General features: G+C 43.5%; 1 protein-coding gene across 1 annotated transcript in view; it reads right to left on the reverse strand.

Annotated features, from left to right (window-relative positions):
- KLHL2 (kelch like family member 2) overlaps window positions 1–9,351 on the reverse strand; it is a 126,615-nt gene extending 117,264 nt beyond the window's left edge. The window contains exon 1 of the mRNA XM_059923973.1: window positions 9,236–9,351. Coding sequence (XP_059779956.1) covers window positions 9,236–9,261 — 26 coding nt within the window. The 5' untranslated portion in view covers window positions 9,262–9,351. The remainder of the gene's footprint in view (window positions 1–9,235) is intronic.
- Window positions 9,352–10,859: the final 1,508 nt, after the last annotated feature.

The following is a 10,859-nucleotide window of genomic DNA, read 5'->3' on the forward strand; positions in this document are numbered from 1 at the left end:
GAGGGCTCACCCACTAGAAGTGGACATCAGAGCTGCTACCCCACCAACTGAGTTTCTAAGGGGACCTTACAAACGAATTAGTGCCATTGCTGCCTCCAGTGGGTGAGTCCACAGCTGGAGTGGGAGAATGGGATGGTGCACTCTACTCCTTGTGGCCGCGTGTGCACGCGCACACGCACTGAGGGATGAGTTACACCCGGCCTAAGAAAAAGAGCTAGAAGCCAAGAAAGAAAGAACATGCAGATCTGGCAGAGGGAAGTGGGGACACACTTTTTAGTATAAGACGTATTCTCATAATGCCATTTCCACCACCTTTTCATTAAGAAAACAGTAGGAAAAGGGGAAATTATGTAGATATATGCAACCTACACAAACTTTCTGACCACGTAACACCGAATATCCACATATGTAGCAAGTTAATGATATTTATATCTGCTTCAAATTTAATTACTTAAGTTTACAACAGAGGGAAAATATAATATCGAGGACTGGCAAAACTATCATAGAAGCCCTTTCAATGCTCAGAATGGAAACAAAAGCAACTCTGCCCTACAAAGAATATCATTAAGAGTCAAGAGTTTATATTTGCTTAAGAAATTGGGAATTAAAACTTCCTGCATTAAAGAATTAACTTTAAGGCAGATACCATACAACAACCAATGTTTATACTGCTGCTTTCTTTCTTAAATCTAAATATTTTTAGCTCCCACTTCTCTAAAACTCCAGAAACTCTGCAAAGAAAAGATTCCATTCGAAGGCTTAAAGGAATAAATAAGAAATAACACTGCATTCTTTTAAGTGTTCTCTGTACTGAGAGCCCCTTACAAATGCAGCACCCTGCCACAGGTCTACATTTTCAACACTAAAGTCCTTCCCACAATTTTCTAATTCCTATATGGTTTTGTGTCAGATGGTCTCTCGTTCAGAAGCAGAACTGAGTAACAGAAAATGATACATCATGTCTAAAATTACAGATGTGGAAGATGAACATCCACTAGAAAGCAACCAAGTGGGAGGGAAAAGTTTACCTTTTAAGTTACACCATAAGTACAGTTACACCTCCCTGCTTCCCTTGTGAAGCGAAGGGCTAGTCTTTTCCAGAAAAGCTCCTCAATATGAGAACCGTCTTCTTTAAACTACCTGGAGGAGATACTTTTTCAAGGTTCTTTCACTTGTTAAGTCTTTCCCCCAACTCTACATCCCATAACCAGTGTTAAAACTACCCAACAGCCTGTTGTTACAACACATATTCTACAATAATTGAGGGTTCAAGGGTTTGGATCCCAGAACACTGCTAATAGATAATCCGAAAGCCTTCCTTCCACGACTGACTCTTCTACAAATTCCCAGCTGTAGGCAAGGTTGGCTTCTCAGACCGGGTAACTTTCTAACTCTGCCTAAGAACACACTACTGCCAATAACTGAATTCTCAAGAGAGGAGGCAAAGACTCTAATAAGGGCTGTCTCCTTCCAACAGTCAAGATTCCATAACCAACCAAAGGTTTAAACCTCCTACAAAAATTCTGAGAACATCTTAGAAATAACATACATTTTCTTTAGATGCATATTATTTGTTCTGGAATAGTGATTTCCGATGGAGGGGACAGAAGGACCACATGACCCAAGCAATTTTTCTAAACTACCCATAACCATCCCTCTTCATGTGAAGATTCAGGCAAGCCCTTTTTACAGGTCTAGGCATACCAGAATGACAGCATCTCCAGGAGTAGGGCGGAAAGACAGCTATGTATGATTTTTTTAAAAAGAGGGTGATGTAATATGCCCCACCACCCACTTACCTCCTACCACAGGACAATCATCTCAGATCGAGAACGAACACTTTAGGAAATAGAGGTTGTTTATGTTTTCAAGGTTTTCTGGTGGAAATAATGCTGTAAGTCATGTGAATGATGCAGCTGAAAAATTTAACAGGGGACCAGACATTTTCACATTCAGGACAAATACTCAGCCCCTGGGTGGCCACCATCTCTACTCTCCCCTTTGCCTGTTCACCTCAAAAGCTGCAAGACTCCCCTGCTTGCAATGAATCACCCACCATCACTTATAAATTTCTGCCAAGTTCACGTCAGCAGCTGATGTTTTCAAAGTCACCATCCATGCTATACTGCTATGAAGTTCTCCATTACTTTATATCTCTTCTATTTTCTCTGCTGTCTTCCGAGCTAAACTTGCATTTGGAAGCTGATTACCATAGGAACATTGCTCCAATAACAAGTCCAGGATATAAGAAGTAGAGATTCAACCATAACTCATACTTTAATACTTGTTATGCCACTCTACAGTTTCCTAACAAAATACACTCACATCCTTCACCTCACCCAAATAACCACCGTATTACTTAGAGGTTGTAAAAGTGGGAGGCTTTCTCCACTGGAAACATTTTTGGTTTGTGGCAGAGTTGTGCTTTCAGTTTTTGCAATTAGCTACATGCAAAAAGACCTGCTCTGCAAATTTTTTTCAAGTGCTTGGAATTTACACTTTTATTAGGTACAGACCCAGCAGACTAACTGTAATCAATGAACATATGGTCATATTACCAAATAATGTTAATGTCTGCCCTACAGACATGTAAGAACTTGAATTAGACCTTCAGTACACAGACCCTTAGAACTGAATATGAAGCATCTTGTGAGAAAAAACCTCCTATCCAGTCACAGAACACCATACAGACTACATCATAACAATGCCACTGAATATATTAGTATAGTACATGTATTGCTAAAAGTTATGTTTCCAATTTCCCAGAGCTGGAAAGGAAAAGTCTAGAAAAGCTGGCCATGCCCAATTTTCCTAAAACGGCTTAGCACTTAAAGCGGAATGCTGAACTTTCCGGAGGATGGAGGGAGGGCCTTCGCCCTGTCCTCCCCCAGGACCAGGACGTGGCCTTCTAGAGAAACACCGGCAGGAGGAGGTAGCTGGGACTCTGAGGTGCAGAGGTGAGGAAGCTCTCTGATCCTAGAACAAGAGAGCTGTAAAATGCTCTGCTTCAGTTCAACCCCGCTCCCTCTCACCTACGTGACAAACAGAGGACAACCTGGCACTTTTTGTCCCTGATAGTGACTACTACCAGGAAAGCAACTAGGGTAAAAGCATGTCTTATGCAAGATCAGTCTTATTTTAAAGCATGTTATAAACAATTAACACAGCATTGTCAGAGTGGGATATCTGTGAGGTGCTAAAATAGGGAGGAGAAGGTTGATGATCCATTTCAAACATTTCCATGTCTTTTATCGCTCTCATTTCTGACCTTTCTTTTGCCACTTTTCCTATTACCATCACTTGGCTGGTAAGGGGGCAGCACTATGACTTGGCATATTCAGTTGACTGGGCTACATTTTCCAGCATTTAATGAAAAGGCACTGGAAGAGGAGCAAAATCAGCCGGAAGACATGAACTGCAGTCCTAGCCTGCAGATACTAACCAAGTGACCTTGGATTAGTCCCTTAGCCTCTCTGGGCTTCAGACTGTGTACTTATAAAATAAGGTTTTTGTTATTCCACAGATCTGTCTAATAGTAAATGTAATATGAAAGTCAAAGATAGTGACACCTCACCTACTTGCCTCAGGAGCTGTATAAGCACTAAACACTATGTGAATGTAAACACAGAGTTAAGAAGAAAAATGTTGGGGTTAGGAGCTAAACTGAACATGGAGATACATTTTTATGGATTTTCTTGGCCTTCTTCATTTTTAATTGCAACACTAAATTAAAAGTTATTGGCAATACTCCAGACCACCACCACTGTTAATAAATCAAGTAGGTAAGCACTGCCTAGCCCACTGCTGCCCTATACTAAGCAGGGTGAGCGATTAGGATGCTGAACACAGAAACCTTCTCCAGTTACCAGCCAAGTGAGGAGGCACTTCGGAAACCACCAGGGAATGGCAAGAAGTCCGTACACAAGTGCAAGATTATGCGCTACCAATTATAAATAGTATAGGAATTGCAAAGAGGAGCTAGAATGAGTTGATGTATACAAGGAAGACTTTGTGAAGGGGATGGGGCTCCAACTGGGCCTTGGAGGGATTCTAAGTTGTTTTAACTGAGGACAGGATAGGAAAAGGCTGGAGACTCCCGGCTTGTGATAAGGTATAGTTTACCTTGGGAGGTTAAGGCACATAATGATTTTGAACATACAAGATAAGGCCAAAATGATGGAGGGCTGAGACTTCCTGGCTGATATCTGGTTTTGTTAAGTGTTTGACTTGACTCGATGTTGGGGGGGGGGGGGCGGTGGTGTCAAAACAATAGGTGGACTGAAAGGTGATGAGAGAATACCTAAGAGTTCAACAGGAGAAATAATCCAGGTATCAAGGGATGAAACCTTGAGTATCATCAGAGTATCAGCAATCAGAATGGACACTTGAAACCAACACTGTACAGTTCCTGGGAGCTGATAAAATGTGGAGGATGATGAAAGAAAGAGAAATCAAAGACCATTCCAAGGCTTTGTGTATCCAGGACCAGAAGAATGATTATTCCACTGAGTAAGTGGAGATGCTATAAAGGGAAGTCAGTTTGAGAACAAAGATTATGAAAACTCAGTTTTAGACATGTTGAATCTGATGTATGCGCTAAGGGTAGGTGTTCCGTAAGAAGCTCAAAATTCAAAACTGAGGCACAGATCTAGAGCCCAGGCTTAAGATACAGATGGAGCCACAACTTAGTGATTAATAGTCGACTGAAAAGAAGAACTGGCCAAGGCCTGCATCTGGGAGAAACAGCTACTGCCAACGAACAAAAGCCATGTAAGCCAAAAAAGCGATCAACAGAGAGAGATTAGAGTCCCAGTTTCTCCTCTACTTGATAAGCTTGGAAATGTAACTTAACCTCTGAAAACTAATAATAATAAGAGACCTACACTTAATAAGGTAGGTTGTTGACAAGATTAAATGAGATAAAGTAATAAAATAAATAAAGTAAATCACCTTTAACAACCTAAAAACTAGAGCAGGAAACCAAGAAAAAGTAGTGTCATGGCAAGGGCATGTTTTTCAAGGCAGGATTAGTGAAAAGAACTGGTCAAAAAATACTTTAGCAAATGCCCATAGCCTGAAATTCGAGACAGAAAAGCATACAACACAAAGTACACAGACCCACCCACTACAGTAACTGTATCATGTATTTGTTTACTGTCAGTTTCAACCATGAGGAAAAGGACTTTGTTTTGGTTTCTGAGATATTACCAAAGCCTGGTCACCGAAGGCACCCAATAAATATGAATAAAAAACCTGAACTCCCTCATTATAAACAGTAAATACATCTGGAATTTGGTAGAATTCTATAGAAGAGCATCTGAAAGGCAATTTCCATTCTCTGTATCACCTTGAAAGAACTTTCCGCCTGATCTTAAGAATTTCACTTGCTTTCATAAACACTCTTTGTGCAGTTCCGTAGCAACCACAGCTGAGTAGATGTACAATCACCTTCACAAAAGCACACTTACTAATATTTATTGATGCCTACTATGTGCATAAGAAAATGTAAATTAGAAACAAGAGGTTTAGGACTATTTGGTGGGAGGGGGAGGAGTGATTTCCCAGAATCAGAGACTACTACATAAATGCTACCTATTTTCAGAATCCACTTCTCAAGTTCCCAAATGCACCTCAAAATTTTCCTTATATATGACACTTCAGCACATGTTGATGCACACGTCTTCTTTCAACATCACCTTGTGGGCCATTATCGTTCCTGAATATTTTAAACGTCTCTGTCTATCATTAAGGAGATTCACCTATGATCTGAGAGATGCCCAATTTACACTTAGGACTAAACAAAAAACAATACATTCCAAAGGGTTATAAAAGGCAAACAAATGACTACTGGGATAACCCATGCCAAGGTTCCAAATTCATAGTAATTAAATCTTAGAATTAGAATGAACATTAAAGGTCATCTGGTCCAGTGGATCGCAAACATCAGGTTTCAATGAACTTTTTATTGATCTGTGACAAAATGAGGACAATGTAGTAAGTTTTCATAAAACTAAATGTATTCAATTTAAGAACTATCCTTTGGCCTGAGATTACGTACTTCGCTGTATTTGGGGAGGGGCACTAAAATGTCCTTTCTTTTACAAAAAGATGATGATAGTTGATAATTTTATCTTTTTTTTTTTTTAACTTGGCAAAACAAAAAACTTAGCAATTCTATGTTGGACTTCAGTTTTTTTTAAATTTTACAGTCAGTGAAATCCAAAAACATGAGAATCTCTGCTCTAATCCAACTAATTTTCTGCTGCCTAAATCCCTTAGAATACAGTCAATAAGATGTTTGTCTGCCTATGCTGAACATCTCTAACGCTCAAGAGCTTCCAGTGACGTGGAATCCACTGAAAAAAGACATGGCTGTATATCTGAGGCATGTTTGGAAAAGCAAAAAAGCAAGGTCTGCAGGGAGAAAGCCAACTTGTGAAAGAGGGCCAGTAGGAAAATGAAGGCCAAGAAAACTTTTCAGTGAGGTCAAAGGGATGCACTCTGTCCTATACTCACAGTCTTTCTTCAACTTAGTAATTATGAAAATCCTTTACAAAAATAACTATAAAAGCTAGAATGTATAAAACATTCCTGAGGTCAGGGCTGATCAGTTTACAATTCCTTTCACACATCTCAGTTTATTGCCTGAGACAACTCCTTTGCTAACCTACATATAATTTTAATTGAACACTTTTCAGGTTCAATCAGGCAAATAAATGTCCCATGGTCTTAATATCACCCAGACCCGAAAATGCAGGAGAATCTAAAAGCCACATACACTCAAGGATGCAAAAAATAATAGAGATATAAAGCCCACGACAATCAACATGAGAATCAAAAAGGATGAGAAGAACGTGAAGGCAAGGAGTAGAAAGAGCAGAAGAAATTTTAAAAACCTAATCTCAACAAGCCCATCGGAAGGAACTAGGGAGCCTGGACGTAGTCACCTCCATCCCTCCAAGACAATGTCTAACAGGCTGAAAGGGAGCAAGGTGGGATTTGAAAATGATGCAAAACTGGCTGTTAAAAGAGAAGGGCAAGCAAAAGTATCACACTCAGTGCCAGGGAGAGACCAGCATGCAAACATTTGCAGAAGGAATGAATTAATAAACAGACATTTATGCAAAGAGGATCTGAGTCCGTGCTTCCAACCACATCATCCAAGGCACTTTAAGTCCACCTCAAACAACTTTCTTTGCCTTTAAGCTCAAGCTAAAAATCTAACCTTATGAAAAGCTGAGCCTGCCCAATAACTTGCACTGGTCTCTGACCTAGCTAAGCTTTAGCACAGCGAGGCCTGACAAAGCTCCTTCCCCAAGAACTGCCATTTCTCAAATCCAGCACCCATGATTCAGTGTGGAAGGAAAAAACAAAATTATTGGGAGTAGAGGCAAATAGGCCAAGGGGTGGGAAGAAAAACTCTTCTGATGCACAGAAAGGTAAAAAAAACACTATAGTTCTGGAATTAGGGCTACTCCTAGATAGACCAAATGAAAACAAAACCTATTTGTATTTACCATTAAATGAACAGAAACAAAAGTCTCACCAACTTCAGCCACCCATGGCTGAACAGAGTTTTTTGGGTTTTGGTTTTCTTTAACTATTCTTTCATCCCTGTTGGCATTCAGGCTTTCCATTACATCTCAGCCTCTCATTGTTCCAGCACTACTGATGAAGTCTCAATAGCAAAGAACTGTGCTGAACACCAAAATTCTGATTAGTTGATGTCTTAGATTCAGTTTATCAATATTTGCATGCACACATTTATTTCATTTTAATTATCTCTATTTAAATGATTTTTAATCTCTCTCCTCCCTCCCTCCAGAGCCTACTTTTCCACACCCTTTTCTCACCTTCATTCTAAGGTCCCCCCTTTTCTTTCCTTTAGTGCCCTCTGCTCCAGAAGCAAAACAGGGACTGCAGGGAACTGATATAAAGGGGGCGGGTTTACGACAAATATCATCCTATGTGGGATATCCTCTATGCTATGTGTTGTCTATAGACAAGTAGCATTTCCTGCCTTGCGTGCCTCTGAGCCTGGGCAGAACTCATGTGCTGATGCTGTGCTCACACATGATGCTAACAATCCACCATCATGTTTCCTAGAGGTTCAGGAGCCTTCCCGAACCTGTTGAAGAACATGACCAGATGACAAAGTCTACAAAGCGACAGCCATCACCAAGCAACTGAGCTCTTATTCCTACCAGCCCAGGAGGGTCAATTCAAGAGTCGTAGGTACTCCTTAGATTTCCATGACCTGTTCCACTCAAGCTAAAATTTCTGTAAGGCACTTTTAAAAAGTGCCAGAATCCTATTAGCGCTCCTAAAAAGACTCAACATCAAAAAAATTTTCAGCCCAAGCCAAATATTTATATTTTGGCTGGTATTCTGCCAAATAGCCACAAGAGGCTGGTGTGATACAACTGCCCTGGAGTGGAGCTGGCCAAATCTAAGTGAAAAACAATAAAGCTCCAAGAATGAGCTGTCATGAAAAGGTACACGGTTCTTAGAATGAGATTTTTCTGGCGGTTTGAAAAGTCAGATTCAAAGGGCTCTTGTTACTTCATAAAGGTTAAACTAAGGAAAGCAAATCAAAATTGAAATGTTCAAAATTCCTGGGGATTTATAGTCCACTTTTAACAAAATGCTTAAAAAAAAAAAAAACTTGTATTGAATAATGCAATATTTTCAATGTCTCCCACATAATTGTTCAGCTTATTTCTGGAAGCAATTTTGTCGCAGGTGGTCTTGACTGTACTTGGGTACCAAGGAAAAAGACACCTGTGCCTGACAGGTCGTACACTAACTAATTCGCCCAGGGTGCCAAAGAAACAGAAGATGCTGTGATTTCTGGATACGATTTTCTGCAGTGCCAGGTAAAAGAGGTCACATGCCCTGTACAGCCGCGGCTCGGCTCGTTCCGAGTGATGTGCAAGCTCCTCAGACAGAATTTTGCTAGGAATTCGGAGAAGCAAGCAAGCTGAGTGGAATTCCTCTCGGCACCGGCGTCTGTACTTTGCAGCTTCCTTTTCCGACGGCCTCGCGCGCATCCTGTGTCTCCATCCCGCGGATGCTCGGCCCTCCCGAGACTCCCGCTCACCGGCGGAGGACCCTCCCCACACACCGCGCGGTGACGCCCCGCCCGCCAGCCAGGCTGCGTTCCGCCCGCCGCCCGGCCCGCCGCCGGCCCTACCCGGCCGCAGCGGCCCCGCCCGCCGCCCGTCAGCTCACTCACGCGGGAGGCCGCGGCGGCGTCTCCATGGCGGCTCCTCTCAGGCTTCAGCTCGCGGGCGCCCGCCGCCGCCAGCACCATTCCAGCTGCGGACGCCTGCCCCGCCCGCCCGCCGCGCCGCGTCCCATCCGCCCGGGCGCCCGCCCGCCGCCCCGCACTCGCGCCGCACCCGCACCCGCCCCCGAGGTGGCCCAGCTCCGCCAGCCTCGCTCGGCGGGCTCGCTCAGCCTGCCGGCGCTCCTGGGGGCGGGGCTGCAGGCGGGCACTTCCGGGTGTGACGGGCCCTCGAGACCCCGCCCCGCACCGCCCCTTCCTGCAACCGCGAAGTACGGGGTGTGTCTGCCGGCCCAGACGCTGGAGCTGGAGACGTAAGGGTGCGGTCTCACCGGAAAGCTCGGCGTCCCTCCGCTCCGCGTTCCCTGACTGTCCCGCTCCACAGGCGCGCTCGCTCTGTCCTTTCCCAGCCTGCACCCAGGGAGGCGGGAGGGGTGGGCGTAGCCGATCCTTCCTCTACGGATAGTGAAACTGAGGCAAGAAGAAATGACTCGCCTGTCGAGGGTCCCAAGCAGGAACTGGAGGCTCCCTGCTCAGGCTGTGATCCGCTTGTTGCACCTGCTGGGCGAGGTCTCGGCGCTGGGATGGGATGCGGAGCAAAACCAGGTCTCCGTGTCTGCGCACCTGTCCATCTGGACATGACAAGGGAAACAAAAACGACGATGCCTGCCGTGAAAATACCAAATAATCAAGGCGAGGAGACAGGATGCTAAATGGTAGTCAAGGAAGGCCTCTCAAAACATGTCATTTAAAAGCGATGGAAGAAAGCGAATCTTGAGTAAATCAGAGTTCTCAGGGCAGAGGGAAGAGCAGTGCAGAGACTCCTGGCCATCGAAGAGCGGGAAGAGTACAGTGTGGCTGATGGTTCCCCAAGTATGCCGCTGGGCAGCGGTAGCATCTGGGAACTTGTTAGAAATGCAAATTCTCGAGGCCCACTTCAGATCTCAATCAGAAGTTCTGGGGTTGAGGCCCAGCAGCCTGTGCTGTGACAAGCCCTCCAGAGGGTCCTGGTGCCCGCTAAGGTTTAAGAACCTCTGCGGTAACTGAAGCAGAGTCAGGACAGGAGACAGTTGGAGGAATTGGTGTCAGGGGAATAGTGACAGATCACACAGGCGTGGTAGGCCATCAAAAAGGTTTTGGCTTTTACTGAGAAGAGGAACAATGAAAAGTTGTGAGCAACGTGACCTGATCATTAAAAGGATGACTTTGCTGGGATTTGTTTTAAAATCCTCCTCAAAAAAAGGGAGGGTAGGGAATAGAAGAAAGAAGATGGGCAAAATTTTAATTTTTGATGCTGAGTGATGAGTGCATGGGGGTAGTCATTTATGTGTATTTATGTGTATGTTTTAAAAGGTTCATAATAAAAACTGATTTTTATGTTGCTATATGAGCCATAGATGTAGGGAAGCAAGAAAGCAAACAAGGAGTTGCCTGGCTGTGATGATCAGAGTGATGGAGAGAAGATATAGCAGACGAGAGTTGCTGATAGATTAGATATAAGAGAAAGACTAGAGTGAAAGAAGATCTCAAGGGTTTTGGTCTGGGCTCTTGGGAGAGTGGAGTTGACATTTAC

The sequence above is a fragment of the Balaenoptera ricei genome, chromosome 5 (genome assembly GCF_028023285.1).
Source record: "Balaenoptera ricei isolate mBalRic1 chromosome 5, mBalRic1.hap2, whole genome shotgun sequence".
NCBI classification, from domain to species: domain Eukaryota; kingdom Metazoa; phylum Chordata; class Mammalia; order Artiodactyla; family Balaenopteridae; genus Balaenoptera; species Balaenoptera ricei.